Source organism: Glandiceps talaboti, chromosome 6 (genome assembly GCF_964340395.1).
Source record: "Glandiceps talaboti chromosome 6, keGlaTala1.1, whole genome shotgun sequence".
Lineage (NCBI taxonomy): Eukaryota > Metazoa > Hemichordata > Enteropneusta > Spengelidae > Glandiceps > Glandiceps talaboti.
In genome coordinates, this window is record NC_135554.1 from 10865865 (window position 1) to 10892487 (window position 26623).

Below are 26623 nucleotides of genomic sequence, written 5' to 3' on the forward strand. Positions count from 1 at the left end.
AAATAAAGTGGCCAATTGCGTTAGACGTACTAAAGTCAATATATCACCACCAATGATATCGAAGCTTTCATTGGATGTGGTATTTCCCCGCCATTTCCCCCATTTTGATATTTGCAAGATATTGCTGGCGTCATCGAAATTCTCATTAGCTAAAGTTTGTGATTATTTAGAACAAAACTTTCACTAGTCAGCAAGTATTTACATCGTACTAAAGGATTGATCGCTGAAGTAGTGAAATCTCGAGACTTACGTTGAAATTTGCCACGAAAATGGCAAAAGTGCAGATAAACAACGTAGTAGTTTTGGACAACCCATCTCCTTTCTTCAATCCATTCCAGTTCGAAATCACGTTTGAATGTATCGAGGAACTCCAAGAAGGTAAATAATATTACCTCTTTCTTTCTTTTCTCCATTCTCAAACAGCAATTTAACCAACTCTGTGTAGAAAAGCACTTAAGTTTCCTATAAACAATACACTTTTACATTGTGATGAGATGTGTTGTCTATCTAAAAGTTCTTCGCTTTTCTTTTGGGCTAATTATTGTTATCTATGGCAGATCTGTTCATTTTTCAAGTGTGCGCGAGTCACCGATCAAACATATGGATGCTGTAGCTAAATCCAAAAAATCTGATCAGATCTTCATATTATCACACACCTTAGGTATACTGTTTAACCAAATATGATATCAGCTAGCTAGAGTATGATATACATTTTGTATTATATTACATTTGGCCTTTATATGAAATGATTTTTAAAAATTAATTTTCAATTATATGTAATTTTATATATGTACTTTTATAATTCAGTGAATATCGATTTACAACTATTTGACAATAACGATTTTCCACTAAAACAATTACAATTGTAGATGACAATAAAAATAAAATAAGAGAGTCCGAGTATAAATTAAGAAAAAGATTTTGAAGTCTTCACAGCAACATTTTTGTAACATAATTTTACTTTTTCAAGATACATTGATTATAACTGATGTGTTTTGTCCATTCCTAGATTTGGAGTGGAAGATTATTTATGTTGGTTCTGCAGAGAGTGAAGATCATGATCAAGTTTTAGATACAGTCTTAGTTGGACCTGTAGCAGTTGGTAGACATATGTTTGTATTCCAGGTATGTATGTAACCAATTGATTGACTAAGAGTCTTAACATGTTTTTTGTTGGGCAATTAGTAGACAAAAAAATTTAAAATTTGAAATAACGTAGTACAATAGAAATTGATGTACCTTTATTGAAATCTAGTTTTTCGAAGTAAGAGAACACCAGTCGTCTCACAAACGTGACGTGACATTGGATACCATCTCCCACCCATTTACAATAGTCTACTGTCAGCTGATTCCATTAGGAGGTCACATGACCAAACTGCATAACATCATTACGCTGATGACTTTTGAGAGATTTGGATGAAAGCTACGTACATGTAGTCACTTCAAAAACTAGATTCCAGTATAAAGGTGTAACTTCACTATTATTATTTGAAATAACGTTAATATTATTAAAAAGTTTTAGTGAGTTACAATGCTATTAAAGTATTCAATAGATTTCATCGATTCTGTTGATGAATTCAGCCGTATTTCATTGATAGTATTGAATTTTTAACTTTTTATTTGTTAAAAAGACAAATTTGAAAATTTGACCTGAAATTTTTGACTGCACAATTCAGTCTTTGTCAACAGATTGACCCATTATTCAGTACACATGTCCTTATGGACAGGTGAGTCTAATAAAGGGGTCATAGGTGTCTGGAAGATGAACACAGATGAATTTCCATTTGAAAATATTTCGATGGCAATATAATTTCTTTTTATTTCAGCTGATGTGTAAATGGTCAAAATGTTTGTCTCCATTCATATATTATTAACTTGTATCAAGTAGTCCGAATTATACCATTGCCAGTAATATCAAAGAAAAATTGGGGAAAGTAATGGTAGTTTTGAACATGTTGGCTCATATTTTGAACACAGCAGAACCAGTGATTTAGAGACGCATTGTTGTGACAAAGATGTATGTTGTCATGATGTAGAACGACCAGAGTATATATTCAATATTTTTTGTTCAACTTGGCTCATGCATGGTATTATTATAAGTAACTTTGCAGAAAACAAAATTTAGCTTCTCATAGTTATTTTAGTCATATTATAGTAACCTACATGTACACGTGTAATGAAAGAAGCAGATTGTATAAATTCTTTGTGTACATGTACATGTATATACTAACTTCTCTGTTGTTCAACTTTTGTTTCCTATGTAGGCTGATCCTCCCAACACAAATAAAATACCTATACAGGACTCATTGGGTGTTACAGTTGTATTGTTGACTTGTTCCTATAGAAACAATGAATTTGTCAGGATTGGTTATTATGTGAACAATGAATACATAGATGCAGAACTCCGAGAGAATCCATCTCAGGTAACACAGTTTGATAAGGTAAGTTATAATATATGTACTACATATATTGTCATTGGCATTATGAGTAATCTTTCATTTACTGTGTAACAAGGTGATAGAGCTACCTAACTGAGTGAAAAATATGCACTGTGTTTTCCCTACTGTTTATCTTCATTGTCGTTATCACAAACCAAAATTTGTGTGACTCCGGCCTTCAAAATTTGCTTTTAATAAAACAGTATTATTCAAGTAATGGAATGATGAAAGATCCCATTCTCAAATATATCTTCTCATGCTACATTGTATGGGTCATTTGTAAATCTCAATTTAGTTGAAGTATATTCTGTCTCATCATTGTTAACCCCAAGCTGCCATGATGCAGCACTTTCTCATGCTGCATCAAAAATCTATTTTCACTTCACTTCTGTCATAGCACATACAACTTACTATTTCCACTTGTACAATTTGTACACAGACTTTTCTTAGTGACTATTTCTCAATGTCAGTGTCATGCTAGTGAAAGACAAAATATTTTGTTGTCAATCTATTTTTTGCATGATTCACCAAACAATGAAGGGATAGAGAAACTGAATTTTAGTATACTACTTCCAACAAATTGCAAAGTGTGTCAGTATCACATCAAATTGACTTAGAGGCACACTGCCCAGTTCACTGCCCAGGAATTTAATACTAATAGTAATAGTATCAGCAATGGCAAATTGACATAGCAGACTTTAGTCAACAGAAAGTGAAACCCATTCCAGTGTTCTCGTTACCATTGAGATTAGAAAGCATGATGCCAACATTGTCCTTGCTACACAGGCTGCCATACATATTTTTGTCAAGTACTTTCTATGCTTCAAAAGTGTTGCATCATCCTTGAGCTTTTGTGATATTTAAATGACAATTTTACAATAATACTTTCACATAAAGAGAAATGGCTGATCTCAGTGTCCATGTTTGTAAACTATGTGTTAAATATAAACATATCCGAGTATGTAAATTGTTTCAGTGTGTTGAAGAAATGCATATTATAGGCTGATCAACATACATATCATTATGTAAATTACCATTTTATTGATATGTAAATAATTATGCAAATTATTCACCAACCTTTGCAATCAATTCTGGGGAGAACGCTGTCATTCCCTGATTATGCGAACATTCTTTAAAAACAAAACAAGGTTGCTAATTATTTTCCTCTGTTCTTTTCAGATGACCAGGAATATTCTTGCAACGAGTCCACGAGTCACAAGATTTAAAATTGACTGGGACGACAATCCAAATGAAAATACCACGGATGAAAACAAACCTCCGTCTCCACCACCATACATGGCCTCTATGCCACCCCTTGACCCATCACAAATACCATCAACAATGTCACAAGGTACACCGTGTGCAGAAAAGATAATCACAGACATCAACATGGACAGTAGTAGTAGTACCATGGACAGTGAACTCAAAATGATGTCCTAGACTAGACTGTGTAGATGACTTTGTATGTACATGTATCATATTACCATGCAGCATACAGAACAATGGTGAACTGATGGCCATTGTTTTGATGCACTTGTAAACTTTTTGTATGGAGAATTTTATGTACAACACTTGATGTGTTTTGATAACAACTTAAATAACTTATATGACTGGTTAAATTACTTTCATCATTATAAGATTAAAAGATAAGTTATCGTGAAGATTATAGAATCTATCAATTTAGATACTTTTTGATTTTGATCAGTTGCTTTCACTCTTTCTTCGTACATGCACTCAGTTACATGTGTATGTATTACCATTATCTCCTTAAGTTATTATCTGGTTAACAAGTTGATTGTACATTATATAAATTAAAACATTGTACATCTATGTGTCCATATCTAAGTCAGTAAACTTATGGGATGGAACTTTCAACAAGTGTTTTTGTGAAGGATGGTATTTAGGTAAAATCTACCTGAGTTCCCTGTCATTTTACCACAGTTTGCCACCAAAATTATTGTATAAGCCCTACCCCATGAAAAAGAATTGTTTCTGGTCAGGACAGTTTGTCTAAAATGGTGCGGCAGTGTGAATGTTTGTGGGGTTTTTATTCTCAACAAACCTGTCACTCAGTCGACTATTTATGGCAGTTACTGTTGTTTTTATTTAGTACTTTAGAGCAAGTGTGTAGGTGGGGTAAATGTCATTTGCTTGTTCATGATTGGCTCTGCAGTTGTCTTCACTGAAGTAGGGAGGGTTATTATTGTGTTTCCCCACTGATCTGCAGACTGCATGGACCGGAAAAAAAAGAGACAGACGTGAGGGTATTTAAGTGATGCACAGAAACAATTCTTGGGGGGGGGGGGGGGGGGGGTGCTAATGTATGGGGAAACTCAATTTTACCAGATTGCCCCTTCCTCTTACCAGGGTTCTTAGCCCTTAGCAAAAAACACTCACTACATTTTCTGTTAGGAGTAAAATTTGGGTGAGAGATACAGTTGTCTAACAGCTGTAGAAGAAAATGGCTCAGAACAGTTTGTGTTAATGATCGTTGTTGATTCAAATGATTGCAGCAACCAGCACCTATCAAGTGTATTAGATATCTTTGACATGTTAACCACACAGCATTACAATATCTTTGACACCAAAGGAAAGACTTACCTGGTAGTGACAGTAAAAAACAAACATATTTCATTGCTTCTCTAACAAGGCATGTACATTGTACTGTATGGTAAACTATCAAAACATGTTTTGATGCATCTCTTGTAAATATTATATTGTTGTATAAAGTCGCCAGAAGAGTTAACATTCACATTTTTTTCTATGCTGAAATGAAAAATATTGCAACCATAACACTGACAGTTTTGATATGAACCGTACATCCAATCCCAGCTTGATATTAAAACCTCTCTTTTTATGAAGACAATGCCATTAAGGTAGTGTGCATGGTGTGAGCTCCTTGTTGACCTCAGATAATTTGAGTCAAGATTTGAGATATGTAAAATAATGCAAGACAGTCCTGATCAACAATTTAGTAAATAGTATATATTATTACGAATCAACAAGATTGTTTTCATTGCCCAATTTTCAACTTTTATGCATCACCCACAGCATAACAGGGCTATGGGTCATGGGTATATTCTCCCTTGTTTGATTTAGTTGAATCATGATAGTTTTCGTTTTGTTAGGCTTCAGTATACTTGTAAGTAGCATACCATGATGACTGAAAATAAACAAGCACATTTTCATATACTCTGATTTTGATTGGTGTCACTTGATTAGCACAACTGATTCAATAGGGGGTTCAGTAGTGTTATTGTCGTGGTGTGATGTTTGTCCATCTGTGTGGGTGTGTGTACACGACAAACTCAAAAACCACCAGGTCAATTGTTTTGGTATTTGGGTGGGATTTTCCCTTTGGTGTCTAGTTGTAAAATGATTGCAGCAGAGGTCTGTGTTTTGGGTAAAAAAAATGCAATTTTGTTTAGAGACACAGCATGCAGTCTCTAGGCAGAGTGCAAGTTCTAGTTTTATTGATGTCATGAAATAAATGTTTCATGGGGTATGCAAATATTCCTAGCAACAAGACCACACCCACAGCAACATTCAAATGCCTGTACAGTAATAATAATTTCATTTCTTTAAAGAAGCACATTACACTGTATCTCATTTCTCTTTACAATACTCAAAAGGAAAAAAAAATAGATAAAATGACAACAAATAACACTGAATTCCTTTTTTTTTTAAAACAAAGTAAACAATGCTAAAATGACAACAGTAATGTGAAATTATGTCCATAAAATGATAAAATTACACTGTTTTGTTGCACGAAAATCACACTCGGTAACATTGCTGAAAAAGATGAGTTTTAAGGTTATGGTAAGAGATTCAATTGTACTATCTAAGCAAATGTTAAAGGAAGCTGATTCAATATTGGAATTGAGCCGTATTTGAAAATGCACAGAAACCATAATTTTTTTGTAGTGCCAGTTGTATCTTGCCTCTTTAAAATCAGTTTATCAGAAGAACGAAGTGTGTGCTTCAGAGTGTCAATTTCAATCAGCGTCTGCATGGAGTCTGGGCATTCAACAATTTGAATGTGCAAAGGACAATTTTGAACTTGATTCTCTGCTCAAAGGGTAGCCCATGAAGATCGAATAAAACAGGTGCGATGTGTATAAATTATGTGTTTACAATTTGCAAAGATAACGACTTTGTAGGACAGGCAAGTGAATGAACATTAAACAACAACAAAACCATGCCCATAGCAACAGTCAAATAATGGTACATATTGCATGGGTAACAAATATGAAATTGAATTGTCCATGTTATGTGGTAAACTTTGTTTTTGAATATCACAAATATTGTTCAAATCAAAATGATTACAGTTGTGCTACAACACAATTTGTGCTATTTTTTTCTTTGTTTTTTTTTTATTTCATTTTATTTCAGTATTATAATGTTTGGTTTGTTTAGCACAACAGCGACATCAGGGTGTTGATAATTTTTGGATTATAAACCCAGGTAGAAAGAGTTGGCAATATACAAATATGTTATACAAAATTATGGAGAATTTTTCAAATTAGGTAAAATGGTGTGTGTGTGTGTTTTCTTTTTTGCTTTCTCCTCATTTACACACCTGCACACTCAATTGTACCAGAAGCCTATATTTCGCAAGAGACTAATTTGATTCATGACGTTGCAGTTGGTCATCCACTTGTACTCTTACTCTCTATGCACTATACTGGACAAGCTGAATGCAGTATAGTTTGTTTTAGTATGAGAGTCGTACCATTTCAATACTCCTTTTACTTCACAAATGTTTTATTGTTACAATTCACTCGATACCTACAGCCAAGTCTTGATAAATAAAAAAACAAATACGCAAATATCATAATGAATATCACCTATTCTTCAGCTTGTCGATGTACGCCCTCTAGCGGTATCCCTCAACGTTTGCACTTTTACACAAAGCTAGGGATACTTCTGCGCGCCTCTCTATGGCAACGGGATCCAATATGGCGGATACTTTGTAAACTGTTTTTAAATTTTGACGAAATATTATAGGATCTGGCGAAATAATTTGAGTAGGTAAGAATTATTTTGTGTTTAACGACCTTCTGTTTTCACCCTGATATTGTTTTACTGCATGAAAATATTTGAATTATCGAATCTCGCCAAGGAGTACGTAGAGACCGATAGGCGATACATACCTTCATCACAACATTATGGACATGCAAGATAGACATTCGTACGTCAGTGATCCGATCGTTTCACCATTATTTATGTTCCCTTGTTATATTTGACGTGTCGTTTCAGGGTTGACTGGACCTCTGTTTCATTCACACATTTGCTATTTGGTAGTTTCAATCTGTGAAATATATTTAATCGATGTGACAACCCTAGGAAAATCGATCCCTTGATCGCATTGCATGACATGTTATTACAGCTCGGAAAACGGTTCTCGTTGCAGTTATAAGATGTAATGCAATCTGAAATAGTAAAGTGTACCCTCAAAAATGCTAACGTATGTTATTCCGGCAGAATTATTGCGATGTACCTTAAATTGTTGTGTATTTACAGACCAGTAATACAACGAGTATAAAGATGGCTGACGAGGAAAAACAACCAGAACAACCCCAAGAACCTGATAAGGAAGGTAGTGGAACACCAGATAAAGGGAGGAGCAGTCCCAAAAGTCCGCCAAGTCGACCCAAGAGTGGAGCTTCCAGCAAGGCAAGAAGTCCTTCACCGGGAAAAGGAAGCAGGGCTGGAAGTGGAAGGAAAACCCCTAAAAGTCCACCAGGACAGAGAAGGAGTTCTAAACCTGGTAGTCCCAAGGCTAGGAAAGGTAGTCCTAAAGGTGAGAGTAGTTTTAATATAAAGTGATATCATACAATTTGGAAATAAACATGAATTTGCATTGATACAGTGATAAATATGTTCATGTCTGTAGTTTTTCCATTATCGTACAGTTATTTATTTATGTATTTTATTTTTATTTATTTATTTTTTATTTGCATGATTTATTTCGAAAACCAATAAGATATTTACAGAGTACTGAAATTCTGCTGTGATTGATTACAGGTAAACAAAAGAAAGATAGTGAACAAAGGGAGACATCTGCTCATGATGGTGAGAATGAAGGTAAGTTTATACAAAATTGCAATACTTTGACATTGACATTGAAAAATAAATTACCGAGACAACAATGAAATTTTTGTTTTGTTATATATGGTATTCATAAATATTTACTAGACTGTAGACTGTAAATATTTGCACAAGCTCAAAATATTTGTGAGTGATTGAAGTTTGTAGCATGTGTTAGCATGCAGACAGGATTGTTCACTGTGTATATGTATTGCCAAATGCATTTAACATGCAGATACCATGTTCAAGGGTTTACAGTGATTAGGGAAAGTTGAAGTTGTATGTTGAATGCATGTCAGCGTCTTTGTTAAGGTTTTGGATGTAAGAACCCCAATGACACACCTTAAGCTTCGAGAACTCGGGTAGATTTTACCAACTTATGAAACATTACATTCTCTTGACAATATTATTCAACCACATCACCCATGATATATGATAAATTAGAAGGTGAATAAAAGATAGCTAGAATTCAAATACTCATTCAGTTGTTTATTATTAATATAAATTACAGGACCACCTCCAGAGGATATAACAGCAATATTCTTGTCAAGTAAAACTCAAGAAATTTTCAACATCAGAGTTGATGAAGATGTGACTACAGAGGAACCCAACAAACTGGTCCCTAAAGAAGATGTCATACAAGATATGAAGATGAGGGCAGCAATTTCAGATTTCCATCCTCTCAAACAAATGATCTTGGTAAGAAATTTATTGAAGTCAATCATTTTTTTTTAATGTTATAAAGGAATGCAGATTATACTGAAGCATATATAATTTGTTTTCATATTCATAGATAAGGCTCAGATACTATGAAAACAAAATGTAGGAGATCTAGTCGAGAAATAAGAACGCTATACGTCACCTAGTGGTAAAACCAGCAAACAGACAGTTTGACAAAGTCTGTCAACCAGAACAGATGAAATGTTACTCATACTAATGAGAACCCTTGGTCATGGTCAGTCTGCCCTCTAATGATAGCCAAATTGCGTTGTTCAGGGTCAAAGTGATAAAAACTGGCATTTCTTGTAAGTCACCACTTGTATATAGTAAGAGATAGGGGAACATCAGATTTTGGTGCATCACTAGAAATTGTGTGTCAGTGGTGTGTCAAATTGGCTTAGAGGGCATACTGGTCATGGTACAAGAACGTATTATTACTATGTTTTACTGACCTGATGAATGTGTATATAAGAAATAAGAAGACTGAAGTACTGGTACAGTACACTGGTAGTTAAATGTTGATCTAGTGTACTGTCAGGAGTAGGTGTTCCCCTACATGTATCTCTTACAGTATGGTGACTTACAAGAAAACAAGGTTTTCATCATTTTAAATCCACAATTGAAATTTTGGCACCCTTGTTAGTAGACTGTCAGATGCGTCATGCTGTTCCGCCCTCACCCGACCTCTTCAGGAGGGGTTGACTGATGTGTGAGGGTGCCCCATCGATGTGTGAGGGTACCTTACAGATTTCCTGGTTAGCAGAACCTGTGGAGCATTGTCAACCACTGTATTTTTTACACTCCAGGAACAAGCCAGATTAAAATGTTATAATTTAGGTTGTTATCAGTATTCCTATTCAATTTTTGATTTATCTCTTTATTAAATATCTTGTACTCTCTGTATGTCTTTGTTTTGGTATGAATATTTCAGGACTACCCAGGAGAGGAACTTCTTCTGATTTATGACGCTGATTTCAGGTATGGTCAGAATTTCTATATGGCTAATACTGAAGAAGCTAAAGAGAGAATTTTACATGTAAGTAGATTTTTATTGTACTTAAATTTACATGTAGTCTTACCAAGCTAGAGTTACTATAGAGTTTCATTCAGGAGGCACAATGGATTTTTTTATGTCTCTTACAATGTTTTTTACATCTGTCACAAGTTTTTTTTTTTGTAAATTACATAAACAAAAGACAGACAAAGATAACATGTAAGCATACAATTTATCTCACTGTGAACACAAATCAACATCACTGGAAGAAGAAACAAGGAAGACCCAAACACGAAACAGTTTATTTGTGTTTTTAGTGAGATAAAATGTAACATTTCATGTATGTGTCACAGTAGTGCACTATCAGTGCCTGTAGTTTGTTTGCATGGTTTGTAACAAAAACATAGTGTGAGATGTAGCAAACATCATGCCAGCCAGTTGCAAATGAGAATTTGGTACTTACATTTATAATGTATTTCTATACTATCAGTGAAGTTATTGTGCAAAAAATGTGCAAAAACAGTCTTAGTAATAAAATTTGGCAGGGTCCTGGGAAGGTAACACTGGACAATTGTACACCAGAGATCCTGGAAATATTCCTGTAATAATATCCACTATTCATGCAACGTCATCTCAGACTCACGTTTCCCCTTATTTGTCCTAAATGACATTGCACTCATTCCACATACTGGGATTATTATATGTAGTGATTACATATGTACAACTGTGTACATTGATTTACAGTGAAAAATACAAGTGTGATTTCAATTCTCGTTATTAGGCAAGGGAAAGTAACTTTTTTGTGCCCCATCATCCATTGTGGGGTTATAGGGTTGTATTTTGATACGTTCATGCTGCCATGGTTTACTTCAATACATTTGTATATATGCAAATATTTAATTATCCAGAAATAGTTATACATGACATAGATATACATGACACCAAATGTCTGTTATTTGTTACAGCCTCCAGAAGAAGAAGGTGAGGGGGAAGCGGAACCTGAAGAAGAGGTCATCTATAGATATATTCCACCTGAACCTAAGGAATGGATCTCTCTAGGCAGTGAATTTGAAGTGGAGGAGGAAAAAGTTGTTGAAAACAGGGAACGGGTAAGGATAAAGAACTGAAAATCATACATAGTGTTGTAATGTTTATGCCTCTGATTGTGTCGCAGTAAATGAGTACAAAAACGACTCGAAATCATTGACTAGTTTCACACATCAACAACTAGTATTACTTTTCAAGAATGTAGGTACACACTTATTTGGACAGCAGTTTCATCATCATGACAAATCTGCATACATTATATATTTTCCACATACTACACATAGCACAAAGGAATGTACCATGACATTTGTCATACTTAAAATACAGCCGTCCAGTGAGTAAGTATGTTGAGTATCAGTGAAATACGGCTATGTGCTAGTTTTCAGATAATATCTCGAAATCAAATTTAACTATAGCAAATTGATACATAAATTTTGAAGCAATCTTCATTCATTCCTCTGGTGAATACAGATTGATCAATCTTACCTTGGTAGATTTAATGGTACTCTGCGTGATCAGTGTCATTCAAAAGTTCCTGATTTGCTCAGGCCATTTTAATAAACAGCGCCCTCTAGTGACATGGTGTGGTAACATAGATTGGTGCCAGACCAGAGCTCTTGGATCAGACTTCTGTTAAAGCAAGAAGCACAGTCCCTCCGATACACATACTATGCCATATGTAATGCATGGTACATTTAGTTATATCCTGTATCATCATAGTTTGCTCTGTATCAGAACAATCCATCATTGATTGATATGTATTTTCATTTGCCTTTTAATACAGGCAACATTTAGCATCAGTCGTGTTCGTCGTGAGTTTGGTGCACCTATCAATTTTGGTGACCGTAATTCTGGTGATGCTAAGGATGGTTACATTGAATGTGTACATTACGAAGACAAGAGTTTCAGCATCAAGAAATTAGAGAAAGATTGTGGAACTCAAGCCATACCAGAATTGGTTGAAAGTGGATCCCAGACTGAATGGTAAGAATGTGACATCTATCTGTTCATAACTCTGATACTGCAATAGATTTTTGACGACATTCAGGGCGAGAGTGAAATTCAACACACAAGAACAGTATATCTGCTTTATTCATTGAATATTGTTAAGACACCCACTTCACTAGTTTGGGTAGATACAATTAATACTTGTTGTCAGTACAGCCTGTTGAAAATAGCTTTCTGTCCAACATAAACAAGACACTGTTATCAATTATACTCCCACACAGTGTATACAGACAGTAAAACTGCTTCTAGCTATCCCCTAGAACAACAACTGAGGCAACCTATGTAAAATGTTGCCTGTACGATAGATTGTAATTTTCATTTAAATTCATTGAAAATTGGAAGTTTTCTGAAATGGTAGTACCAAATGTAGATAAGTAGGCTGTCGGACCAGACACCATGGAACCAGGTTTCAAGCTAAAATTACATCAAAAGCAATACATAACAGTACTAGAAGGCCATGATTTCAAAATGTTATTTGATTTCATATTTTTTTCTCCATTTTAAACAGGAAACATCCCAGAAATGCCAGCACACAGTATGTACCACGTGAGTTTACTGAACAAGAGAAGGAAGAGTTGTCTACTTCCAAATCACTGGAAGTATTTATAACTGCTGTTGCACCAAGGTATACTATTTATTTGCAATCATATATCAACCTCATATAATTACAGTTTTGCATCTTGGAATGAATCATTTAATTTACCATCTTCAAAAAATGTACATGTATTTTAAACTGAAAATTAAACATTCACTTTTAACGTTTTTCACAGCATTTTTTGTAGAGGCTTTCTATATTTAATTGAAGAATTAAAAATTTCCTTTATATTATAAAATGCATGTCTTCCACAAATATCTGTTAATGACACACAGAATTGTTCTCTAAGAAATGTGAACAGTTTATAAAGTCGCTTATTTCCAAACAACTATGTGAACAAGCCATGCAGATTAAATTTGTTGTATCTATTGAATCCAACACAAATTCAAACTTCTCTTCTATGGAATATAACAACTTTCTCCCTAAACAAGCCATGCACGTTAAATTTGTTGTTTCTCTTAAATTTGATATAGATTTTAACTAGCTCTTCAACAGAATAAAACAACTTTCTCACCAAACAAGCCATGCACATTAAATTTGTCATTTCTCTTGAATTCTGTGTAGATTTGAGCTAGCTCTTCAACAGAATAAAACCACTTTCTCCCCAAACAAGCCATGCAGATTAAATTTGTTGTATCTATTGAATCCAACACAAATTCAAACTTCTCTTCTATGGAATATAACAACTTTCTCCCTAAACAAGCCATGCACGTTAAATTTGTTGTTTCTCTTAAATTTGATATAGATTTTAACTAGCCCTTCAACAGAATAAAACCACTTTCTCACCAAACAAGCCATGCACATTAAATTTGTCATTTCTCATGTAGATTTGAACTAGCCCTTCAACAGAATGAAATAATGGATGTATTCTTTGATGACTGGAAAGCCTTGGCTGAAGAAGACAGTACATTTGGTTGTAAATCTGATAACCATCTCAAGGTATGTGATTCGTCAATACTCTTCTAAATTATTTTCATGCTGCAAGAATGAATGGTCATGGACTTCGGATTCATAGAACTTTACAAACGACTCGCATCTAGTCATAAAATTTCTTTGCAAGCAAGGCCCCATTTTTTTGCTGGTGTCTCGTTAGCATCGCTAGGGATGATTCTTGTGAGTAGAAATGTTGCTGTGTAACTATGTCTTTTCATGTTGTTATATCGCAATACCAATTTGATGAAAGAATTTGTAGAATTTTGAGGAAAAGCTATCAAGGATCATAGTTTAATACTAGGATAGTGAACATTATACTTCAGAGAAGTCGAAGTTGTCTTGCGACTATCTCCACGTAAAAACTAAATTTCACTGTATGAAAATAAGATTTCAATGTGATTTTTGCTTTATTATCATTAAGAAAATTTCAGATAGATCTAACCTTGTTTTGTCATCTCACTTTGGCAGGAGTACCAGTCATTTACTGACTTACAATTTAGTAAAGATAAAACTATCACCACAGTAGATTGGCATCCTGCTATCAAGGGTGTTATTGCTGTAGCTTGCGCTGAGAGATTGGCATTTGATGAAAGAGTAGACAACGCCTCCAAAGTACTGATGACGCCATCGCTTATTTTAGTCTGGAGTTTTACAGACCCAATACATCCACAGGTAGGACATTAGCATCTAATTTGCATTTTTGATGTGTGTGTTTAATTGAAGATTAATGAGCAACTGTCGTACTGAAGTAACCAATTACAATTCCCTGTCACAGGTACTGTCTGTGTGTGTGTGATAGATTACAACCGACATGCAGTGCTCAGCTTTTCCCCAGCAGGAGGTTTAGCTACATTACTAATATCTGTCTTTTTGACTATACGTGGCGAGGAAAGTGTTCATAGAAAATGTCGACAGGTATAGGACTAGACTAGAAACACCTCTCTCACTTCACCTCCTGGTGATAAATCTGTGTTTCTTCTTTTCACAATACAGTTACTATTGGAAGCACCAGATGACATAATGTGTTTTAAATTTAACCCAGTGGATCCAAACATAGTAGCCGGAGGCTGTATAAATGGACAGGTTGTACTCTGGGATATTACCAGGTGGGCTGACAGGTTGAAAAATACTCCCAGAGGTAAACAGACCAAGAAGAACACAATGATGAGTCTGGTATGTAGTTGTTTGTATATAGCGCCCTCACTCAAGCAAGGGCGTGATGCTTTTGTTTTAAAGTTTACACTATGTTTTAGATTACTAAAAAGTGAAGACAGAGTTTGAATTTATATTTGAACAATCCATATTTTATAAGTGGCAGTCTCAACAAGTCTGTGTCCACACAGTATGAAAGACATGTAGCATCAGGGATGATTTTTTTTTAAAGGGGAAAGGATTGAAAGATTTGAAGTAATAATATCTCATGCATTGCATACAAAGAATAGGTGATGACAAATTGATACTATTATTGAGGGTATTATAAAAAAAATAAGATGTCTGTTAATTTGATAATGAGTATGATTTTAAGTATCCCATCATCTATACTTTAATTTTGTACATTCAAGATTAGGTGTCATGCTAGAAAAACACTTCACTTCAGTACAACAAAGAAAGATCAGCTTATGTAACTGTATGCATTGTATGAACTTCAAACATATATTTTTGCAGAAAGTTTAAACTGCCCAAAGATTTTTTTTTTTTTTTTTTTGGCTAGTTTTATTTGTTTTTTGTTTGATTATTACCATCATGACATAACGTGTTATTATATATATGTGCATCTCATGATGTAAAATGTACATTTTGGTGTCCTTCTTGCACATGAACATCTTTACCCTATTACATCTTCACTTCATTTCTATGGCTCTTCACGCATCATGGCTGTCTTTCACCTTCAATCAAGTAATCACTAAGAACGAATCGCTTATTTCTACATATCATGCAATGATTTCATGCTTTGCCATTCATTAATAATCACTTGCCATTGCTTGCTCTTTTCATGGAAGCCCACCCAAGACAAAAATGTACAGGTAACATATACTGTGTCCCAACTCACATCATCATGTTTGCGTTTGGTTTGGTTTTGAAGTGTTCTAGAATACTGTTTACTAGGTTTTATAGAAAAATTCAAGTTTCAGAGTGTCACAGCTGAATGCCAGGAAAAGCCGTTACTATGTAATTATATAACTGTATACATATATATTCATATATATAGCTATAACTATATATGTATATAAAGTATATAGTTATATATATATATATATATATATATATATATATTTATAATGGTTATGTATTTGGTAGAATTGAGTGTTGTCTGCAATAGTACAAGGAAAGCAAAATATTTACAATATGTTAAAAAAAAGAACAGTGACTTTGGATATCTTTTCTATAGTTGAACCAAGTTGAAGTTTTAAAGAAACACTCCCCCCCCCCTCCCCCTCCCCCTTACCCATGAGAATTGTGTACTTACTATTCATTTATATTCAGCTGTGACATTTGTTACTACTTAGTATATCAACCTATATAAATAGGTATTTGTTGAATTAGATATGTTTATGTTAGACAGGAGACAGTTTGTTGATTTGTCGTCATTTAGAATTTAACCAGAGTTGTTGTTTTGTTTTTTTTCAACATCTAACATTGATTTATGAATTGAAATTAGAAGAGTGGTTAGTTGTTTTCTTATTGTAGTGTTAGCAACGTTAATAGAACATATTCAGCATTGTATTCTGATGCTGTGTATTATACTTCATTGTTTTGATTGGCTGGTTTGTAGGTAGAATTTGATTGATAAAGTTCAAACATGTCAAAATATATTAAACAACACTTGCATTATTTTGCAAAGATAGTCTCATTTCAGAATTCTAGTAAGTCAGATCTGGTATGACAATCAATGTTTTTTTTTGCACAATCCAAATTCAAAGTAGATACCTTTCTTATTTTATGTAAATCATTTTGTCATCTTGGTAATGCTCAGGGTACTAATAGCTAGTCACACAGTGTTTTGAGTTGAGTTTTGTTGAGAGCATCTAGTTCATGTGTTTGTTTCAAATCATTGAATACTAATACAGTATTTGTATAATAGTGATGTTTACCAAACACTAACAATTGTTCTTCAGTTGTGAATACATCTAACCATCAGGATCCGGAGACAGGATCTATAATTTTTATTGCGTCATTAGTTGTGTTACATCTAACCAAATGCTAGGTGACAAGATCTTATTCAAATTTTTGTAACATCATACTAATAATTTATATATTAATCGAAAATTTGTATTCACAATGTCAAAAAATTTCTCAAATCCCAAATTTTCACCAACATCTCGTCAGCATCACCAGGGATGTATTTACAATTGGATGTTGTCACATGTCTCTTCCATGAAATGAGCATGAGAGAAACAGCTGTGATCTTGATGTAGGCATCGCGGTTGAAACTGGGCTTACTGTAGTGAATACAATTATAGCCCATAGTACATCCCTTATGACGATGATGAGATGTCGGTGAAAATGTTTGACTTGCTTCTAAGAAATATTTTGATTCTGTGAGTAGATATTTTCTTTAGTAACTATGACTCCAGAATCCATGAACATTCGTTCTCGCATACTAATCACATTGTTTATATTTTCAGCCTGGATTTGAGGATGAGAATTCCCAAGAAACTCCTATAATCCGTTACTGTGCAGTAGCTGGTATTGAACACTGTCATAAAACAGCTATAACAGATTTACAGTGGTTACCAGACCATATTGAGGTAAAGTCAATCATTTATACATGGAAGTACAGTAGATAGCAGCCGGCAGGCGGAAAAATCAACCGGCTACTCTGCAATGTTTTGCTGGCTACCTTTCCAGGAATTTTTTTTTTAATTTCTTTCTTTCAGCCAGTATATTTCCACCATTGGGCAGATTTATGAGTCTCATTTCTAGATATTACTGCCTGCTTTTCATATTTTGTAATTAGCTACAGCCCAGCTTTTATCAGTCTTATGTTTTCAAAGTCACAAAAGCTACAGTTCTGTTGCTGATGATGTATACATACCGGTATTTATGAATACTGTTTAAATAAAAAAAGAAGATAAATGAATTTTTAAAACAAATTCGTTTCAGAGCTGTCTTTAAAAACCTATTCACTGTTTCGTATTTGTGTGTGTGAAAGAAACTATTGTTATCACTGATCAATATACACATTCCACAAGTCAATGGATTTTATGCAAATTCCCAGTTTCAGTACAGATTTATAAAACAATTCATGATTTCATTATTGTGTACTCAAATCTATAAATTTTTCCTGTCGTTATTTCAATTCTTGCAGATAAACCGTGTGGGTGTTGTATACGAGAACAAAACTAAGACTTGTACACAAATTCTGACCTCCGCTACCGATGGGTAAGTTTGTAATTATTGAACTTTTATCAGTTACTCAGCACACCTGCCAATTTGACAACCCCGTGTAGGAAGAAGTAATTGTCAAAGATATCCATTCTAGAATTCAAACGTAAATGTAGTCTAAATCCTATACAGTATTGTTACCATTTATACCTCCCTCCACTCACAGTATAGTCAAAGTCATTACTCTAGAAGTCCTGAGATGCAATTTAAAATTCATCCACAACCACCTACACAGTCATTAACATCATGTCTTTGTTAATCAATCACAAAATTCTAACCATTAACACAGTCCATCATAAAGTTAGTGTTTATTGGGGGATTTATGTAATGTCCAAATATGGTATAATTGTCAGCTTTAAGATGTTACCTATACACTGTTTACATCACTGTATCAGTTGGGGTTCACTGATTGGATGAACAACGTTTTGTGCTGATTGAGGGACTTTGACCAGATGTGGTTTAGTTAGAAACCATGCTGGCATCCAGACTAACATAAATGATGTAACAATAACAAAAAGTGAAACTTTCAAAATTTGTCTGAGAGTTTTCTAAAATATTTACAAATGTTTCATCATATTATTTTTATGTGATAGTTATATATAATGCCCTGTTTGACGTCACACAGGTGAAGATTTGCACATATTTATGTGATAATCAGTGTTGTAACATGATAAGAAATACTGAACTTTTAATATTTGACCAGAAATTGTGAAAAAAAAATACTGTTCTCTACTACTGATTATTTGAAGGTAATTTGCCTAGTACATGAAAAATCTATGACAGTTAGTTCTTTTCTAATAAATGAGTATGCTTGCATTTTTTTTTTACCAACACAGAATTAGAAGTCTATATTTCATATTTGCGTAGAATTGTAAATAATACTTGATGGTCATGTTATGTGTTTTAGGTCTGTGTTGCTATGGGATACCAAACCACCTAAAGGACATACTCCTATCATTAGTGGAGTACCTAATAATCCATTCCAAATACCTACAACATTTAAACATTTAGATTTGTCATGGAAACCGCTACTAAGGGTAAGTTGAAATCAGAAATTTACTATAAATGTTTAAATAAACTTATTGCGTATTGCATTTGATATGTGAAGTCTGCCCTCATATCAAATCTTTAATCTAGTTTATCGTAGTCTTTCTGTAACTGATTGCAGTTTGTATGACCACTGTGGGTTCAGAACGTGAAAAAGAACTTTCTATTTGAAAAGCTCACCTGTTTTTGTCATGACCTAGAGAGGGTAAAACTGACAGTTTCTTAAAATGAACTAATTTTCCCTCACGTCATGGTTGTTTCTTGGCAATGTAGTATATATTTGAAGAATATTATGTTATTTTTTTTACAGCTTCCCTTAGCTCGTCTTGATGGTGGAAGTGGTGAATATGGACCTACAAGGATTTCTATCAAAGAAAGACAAGGAGATAGAAGTATTGGTAAGTCAGAATTTCTATTTGTGTGTGTGTGTGTGTGTGTGTGTTGTGTTGTGTTGTGTTGTGTGTGTGTGTGCATGTGTGTATATGTGCAGTGTTTATAACTGTGAATTGTTTCTTGTCAGGATAGTTTGTCTAAAGTGAGGCGATGACACAAAGATTGGCTGTGCAGTTGTCTTCACGGAAGTAGGGAGGGTTATTTTTGTGTTTTCCACCAGATATGTAGACTATATGGGCTGGACAAACATGAAAAAAAGACCAATGTGAGGGTATTTAAGTGATGCACGCTGACCAGAAACAATTCTTTTTTTCTTTTTTTTGGCCTAAAAATAAGTTCCAAGGCAGAAAAAATAATGTTTATTGTTGAAACCCAGTCATGGTGCAAAACCAGTCAAATACCATTTTTGTTACTTTTAGTCACACTGAAAAAATATTTCAACATTTATACACTTGTACAGTCACTAAATTGTAAACAGCTTCTAACTGTGAAATGCCACAACAAGGTTAGGAAATATTTGAAATGAACTTGACAACTATGTAATATACTGATTAGTTTTAGAATTTCACCTCTTAGTATTTTGTCATCAAACAATATCTGTGTTGTCTGATAATTATAGAATATCAATGCTTTAATATAACATTCTTATGAACCCAGTTTGGATTAGCAGTAAATTAGGCTCTGGACTGAAAAACAGTTGTGTGGCAGACTGCAGAAAAAGTTAGTTCTTAACAACAACAAATAGTCCTATGTAACCTGTATGGCTTCACTGATATGATAACACTAATATGCAAACCTAAAGATTCAAACCCCAACCTGTAAGCCTGTCATTTATTACATGTATGATATAATATAATATAATGTTTTTCCTTTGTTTTACAGTGGAGAAGGGTAAGAATGACAAAACCGATGCACTAAGCAGTTCCCAATTGACAACATCTCTTAGAACAGGTTCAGCTAAAGATAAGAGACAACTAGACAATGTATCTACAATGTTCTATGTAGGAACTGAGGTAAGGTTATCATCTAAATTTGACTTATACTAGTATTAAGGGGCACAAGCTGAATTTATATATTGGGGTATAATTTTTATCTGCATTTTAAAAGGTACTCAAAGTATTGTACGTACTGAAGCTTATTTAACCATCATTTTGTAATCAACAAATCTCAAACCTGGTATTGATATGTGTATAAACGATCCAATGATGTCATTTACTGTACATATAAAACCAATGTTCAGAAAATGTCTACTATGCAATCCACTTATACAAGATTTGTTGTGTACATGTTATACAGGATGGTGAGATGGTGTACTGTGATTGGAAGTATGACAAAGATCCCGACTCTGGCAGACTAGCACGTAAGTATGACATTGGTGTAATGTATGTGTGATAAACTACACACACTGTCATGGTTTTTTTTTTTTTTTTACATGTTCACACTTAATTACTGGATACTGTATACTCTTCTTGTATTCTTACCATGGCCAATCTATTCTAACTATAATGATTACTGCTTTACACTAAAATTGCAGTCAAAGTTGACTATGTGCATGCATGCAAATAGTGCTTTATTTTGTTGAACAACTTAAAAACTAATATCACAAGGACAAAACACAGCAAACAGTTTAACTTAAAGGTTTCACTTTAGATTTTCACATGAAAATGAATGTTTCATGGACTCTAGGTTCACAGTATGAATTGAACATTTCAGCTCACAGGCAAAACATTCCTTGGAAGCAAATCCCAAAGTTTCACTGATGTCTCGTCAATTTCATCAGGGTATACTAAATGGGCTGTTAACATGTGTCTCAAAGAGAACAGATTTTTTCATGATGTCAACTAGTATGTTTTGGCGTCAATGTGTTATTGTCCTTTTTTATTGTGACTTGTAACTTACAAATTTGTTGATTTTTTGCCTTGATAGCTCAAAGACCAGAATGGAGTAAACTGTTACATGACAGTGCAATCAACACACTGCAAAGATCTCCGTTCTTTAAAGACATTATTCTGTGTGTTGGAGGATGGAATTTCAGTATTTGGAAGGAAGGCATTGAGGTATGTATCCAGAAATATCAGATAGTCTATCAGTTTGTATTACAGTCAGTGGATATTTAGATATTGTACCTTGTATGAGCCAAATTGAACAAAAAATATGGAATATATACTCTGGTTGTTCTACGTCATGACAACATGTATCTATGTCATGACAACACGTGTCTACGTCACTGGTTCTGCTGTGTTGGAAATATTAATCAAAACATTTAAAATTGCTATTACTTTCCCCAAATTTTCCTTTGATGTCACTGGCGCTGGTATAATTATGTTATTCCCCAATATTTTTCTTCATTCAGCTGGAAAATACTCGTGACCTAAGGGTTGTCACTACTCATCTAGCAACTTGTAGTGACAAAGGATTCTTTATAGGTCACTCATATTTTCCTTGGCTGAATGAAGAAAAATATTGGGGAATAACATCTAAGCTTTTAGCATTGGAATCTAAGTGTATGGACTTCAGTACTTTCCATCTTCTATGCTTAGGGGAATGGGGTCATGAGATGAAATTTCAAATTCAACCGAAACCACCCACATCGCCATTAACATTATGTCTGTTAATCAATCACACAATTCTGTCCAATGACATGTTAGTGTTTATTTGTGGGCAGTTACCTAATGATCAAATATGGTATATTTGTCATATCAGGTCACTTACTTTGCATAATATTTTAGAAATGTAGTTATATTTTACTTTATCATGATACATGAAAATTTGATCTTAAAAGTAACAACAATAAATTGATATTGTGTCTATTTGACAGAGTGGACCATTACTAATATCAGCAGCTTCTCAGAAGAAATTAACAGCTGGTCACTGGAGTCCATCCCGTCCAGGAGTGTTTTACATTGCTAAGACAGATGGTAATGTTGATGTGTGGGATATACTGGATAGAACACATGAACCATCACTTACACAGAATGTGACTGCTGCCTCTATTACATCTATATTCCCATGGGCTGTATCAAGTAAGTTGGACTTTATCAAATCATGGGCTGTATCGAGTAAGTTGGACTTTATCAAACCAGAAAGAACTAGTTTGTCATTATTAAAATAGCTACTGTTGATGACGCGGTATGTTTCTGTCGTAAGTTAACTTTGGATCATGTAAAAGAAAACTTTCTCAAGTAATGTTATAATATCTGTGTATTTCAGGTAAACAACATTTACTGGCCATAGCTGACAGTATCGGTACACTTCATATACTAGAAGTACCATGGAATCTGAGACATGCATCATCAAATGAGGTAATATCATTATTTACAGGGTGTGTTTTGACCATTATCTTATTGACCTAATGTGGTTTTTCCAGCCAGCTTTTTTTGTAAAGATTCAATATCAACCTGTAATGCTGTATTTGGTTTATCAAGTATGTGTTCACTTACAGTTGTATTGTGGATGTCTTGATTCCAGTGTGTTCCAGTGGAAAACACTTGGTTTTCACTATGATCAGCTTCCACTATGATCATGATACGTTTGATGTTTTCACTATTCTGACCAGTGTATGGATTCCTCTGTTCATATAGTACTGTACTTGTTTCTTTATCTCAGGTCACCAGTGTGTCTAATTACTTTGACCGAGAAGTCAAACGTATCGACTTTGTGCAAGAAAGGAAAGAAATTAGAACGACAGAGAAGAGAAAGAGGGATGCAGATGAAGCAATCAAACAAGCTGTAAGTTGAAATCATTATACGAAGTCCAGTGTTTTCCAGTATATAGCGCCCTCTATCACATGCATTGACTATTCTTTTGTTTAAAAAATAGTACACTTATGCAAAGTCCGGTGACGCACTGAGCCGAACTCCAATAAGGAATAACATTGTCCTTGTTTTTCTAGTATATAGCGCCATCTATGCATTCACTATCATGTTCTTTTGTTTAAAGAATAGCATGCATGAAAATTCTTTTATACTACATTACAATGTTATACTACATTATTTGCATTACTGCACATGGATTGGTAATATGTAATCTAGTTGCTAGACCTCAGGCTTTCTTCCGTTATGACAAGTGACCAAAGGTCACTTTGCACCTGACAGTTGCAATCAAGGGCGACCGCCCAAGGTATTACTTGCATTCTCTCATTCAATTAATGTAAACCTGGATATTTCTACTAGAAAATTTTGTTCACAATGTCCAACCAGTTCCCAGACAATTTTCTAAGCCGGCTGCAAGGAGGCATATTATTTTAGCTACTGCTTATATTTGCTGTCCAACGAAATAAGTGAAAATAAGTCTTTAGCGAAAATGTTAATAGCAAATGAATTTCTAATATATTGACTGTGATATTTCTGACTCCCCCAATACAGGGTAAACCACCAGAGCCAGATGAAGCAGAGGTCAACATGAAACTGAAAATGGCCTATGATGATTATGAAGAGATGGCCAAGAAATACTTAGAAGAACTAGGAGTATTAGAAGTACCTGATGAACCATTGCCTGAAGTGTAACAGATATCTGAACTAACTCAACACATGTGAATAACAAAATATCTACAGAACTGTCTTGAAAGTTACCCCAAATTAACATCAAAGGTACGAGATATTCAAAGTGCAAGATTTTATTCACTGAGAAGGTTGTATGTAAATACTTAATTAATGTCAGATTGAGTCTGACGTATGTACATTTCATATGAAAACCAATCAGTTGATGAAATATACAACTGGTGTTCATTTCCTGTAAAATTTAGTGTAATTAATTAAGTACAATTTCATCCTAACTTTGTACTGCTTATAGATAATTACAACCACTAATTAACATCACAAAGTCTAAGTAGTGGTGTCTGAACAATTTTCATATACAGTCCATCCAAAATGTGACATTTGTCACTTTTACTTAACTATTTCCTGAGACGACTTTTTTTGTATATTTACTTCAGAAAGTTGTAAAGTTTGCACTGATGAAATAATTTTTGATTTGAACTGAAACTCAGTTTGTATGTGTTTTGTTTTGTTATGCTGGTTTCTGCCTAGCAAGTCCATTGGGATTGGAATATGTAAAAACTAATAACAAAAAAAAATGTTCACACAAAAAAAAGACAAAAAGAAACAACAAAACAAATTCTTGATGAAAAATGCAAAAAAAAATGAATTTTTTAAGTACCACCTTATATGTTAGTGGACAATGTATTAGTTTTTTTTCAGAATAAATCTGTATATACAAAAATTATTATATTTTGACATCTCGTTTCAATGTCATTGTGTATTATTGAAATATAATAAATATTAATATTATACAGAAACTTTGATTTGTGTGTGTGTGTGTGTGTATGTGTGTCTGTATGTGTTTGTGTGTATGTGTGTGTGTGTATGTGTGTGTGTGTGTGTGTGTATGTGTGTGTGTGTATGCGTATGTGTGTGTATGTGTGTGTGTGTGTGTGTGTATGTGTGTGTGTGTGTGTGTGTGTGTGGCTATTACTTGTTTGACATTGAACCATTAAAAATACTACTAGTTTGTAAAAAAAAAAAAAGAAGAGAATTGTTTCTGGTCATGACAGTTTGTCTAAAATGGTGTGACGATGCGATTTTTATTTATTTTTATTTTTATTTTTTTCTCAACAAACCTGTCACTCAGTCTACTATTTATGGCAGTTACTGTTCTTTTTATTTAATACTTTAGAGCAAGTGTGTATGTTGGGGGAGGGGGGGGGGGCAGATGTCATGTGCTTGTTCATGAATGGCTCTGCAGTTGTCTTCACTGAAGTAGGGAGGGTTACTTTTGTGGTTCCCCACGGATCTGAAGACTGCATGGACTGGACAAACACACACAAAAATCGACATGAGGGTATTTAAATGATGAGTAGAAGCAATTCTTTCTCTTTTTTGGCTACAGATAAAGATACAATGCGACATTCATGCCATGCTATTAACTACCACTCACTTGGTTTATAAGTCTGATAGGGCTGAACAACATGACATATCTTACAGACAAAAGTATTACCCGGCTGCCAAGTATCTGATTGTAACTATTGTTTGTTTGTCACCTGTCATGTAGAGTAGTTCATATTGATAGATAGCTGAGACTTATAAAAATGACACTTGGGTTATAATCAGTCTAGGTTACCTACACTCTTGTCACTGGGGCTCTCACTTTATGGCTATCTCTGCCCATTTCATGTGATTTCTGTGTTTGGTTAGGAGGAATCCATCATGGTATATAAAAATGCACTGCCAAGAATGGGACACTTAGTGTAAGTAATCCCAGGCAATTCAATCTCCTGAGTAGCATATGTTTGAAAGTCTAGAGCAACAGACGCCTGTTCATTTCAAATAATATAATTTTACATTCAATCTATGGTCTAATTATTGGCATGATTTTATGCATCCGTAAACTGAAAGTGGAAGTCACATAAAAAAATTGTGCACTACTTTCCCAGACTAAGATATAATGTGTAATGTGTGTATAAAATTAAAAATACATTATGTTTTAATTAAGAATTAGAGCTCATGCAGCGAGACCAAGCCAGGCAAAACAGCGCCCTCAACCAAACAACAGACAATATGTCAAGATATAAACAGTGACTCTGACTTGATATTATCTCAACCTTGACCTGTTTATTTTATTTACAAAAGTTTTTTTTAAAGTGTTTCCGTTCTTATATTTCAGGCCATGGATATTAAATTGGCAAAACGTAACATGACCTGGCCCATGCCCATATTGGCAGCCATTCTCATAAAAACTAGTTTCAGAACCCGAGTGTCATGTACTTGGACTTTTATGAACTATATTGATTACGATACCGGTACCCCAACCCGGAATGGACTATATCTCATTTCGTCTGTGATTTTATTAGGGGGAACATTTGATTTATGGGGGTGGGATGGAGGATTTTTGGGGAAAAATTGTCGGCAGGTGAAGGAGGAAAAAAAATAATTTGATCCCATAGTGGCTTGAGAAAAAAAAAATGCTGCGATGTG

The 26623-nt window shown here is 34.3% G+C and overlaps 2 protein-coding genes across 3 annotated transcripts; both read left to right on the forward strand.

The window, feature by feature from the left end:
• The first annotated feature begins 140 nt into the window (after positions 1 to 140).
• On the forward strand, positions 141 to 4714 carry LOC144436629 (histone chaperone ASF1A-like). Its single transcript, XM_078125457.1, has 4 exons — positions 141 to 378; positions 1010 to 1125; positions 2265 to 2441; positions 3618 to 4714. The coding sequence occupies exons 1-4, from the start codon at positions 270 to 272 to the stop codon at positions 3876 to 3878; spliced, it is 663 nt and encodes a 220-aa protein (XP_077981583.1). The 5' UTR covers positions 141 to 269; the 3' UTR covers positions 3879 to 4714.
• A 2668-nt stretch (positions 4715 to 7382) lies between these two features.
• Positions 7383 to 24748, forward strand: LOC144436323 (dynein axonemal intermediate chain 3-like). 2 transcript variants are annotated; one of them, XM_078125079.1, is made up of 22 exons: positions 7383 to 7469; positions 7962 to 8241; positions 8466 to 8525; positions 9040 to 9227; positions 10180 to 10284; positions 11208 to 11351; positions 12074 to 12273; positions 12806 to 12922; positions 13720 to 13831; positions 14294 to 14497; positions 14819 to 14998; positions 17452 to 17574; positions 18135 to 18208; positions 19119 to 19248; positions 19569 to 19656; positions 20534 to 20664; positions 20948 to 21011; positions 21578 to 21708; positions 22470 to 22674; positions 22862 to 22953; positions 23258 to 23380; positions 24017 to 24748. In XM_078125079.1, the coding sequence occupies exons 2-22, from the start codon at positions 7986 to 7988 to the stop codon at positions 24155 to 24157; spliced, it is 2868 nt and encodes a 955-aa protein (XP_077981205.1). In that variant the 5' UTR covers positions 7383 to 7469; positions 7962 to 7985; the 3' UTR covers positions 24158 to 24748. The 2 variants fall into 2 exon arrangements, with proteins under 2 accessions (XP_077981205.1, XP_077981206.1); XM_078125080.1 differs by having other exon boundaries at positions 7433 to 7465.
• The last annotated feature ends 1875 nt before the right edge of the window (positions 24749 to 26623 follow it).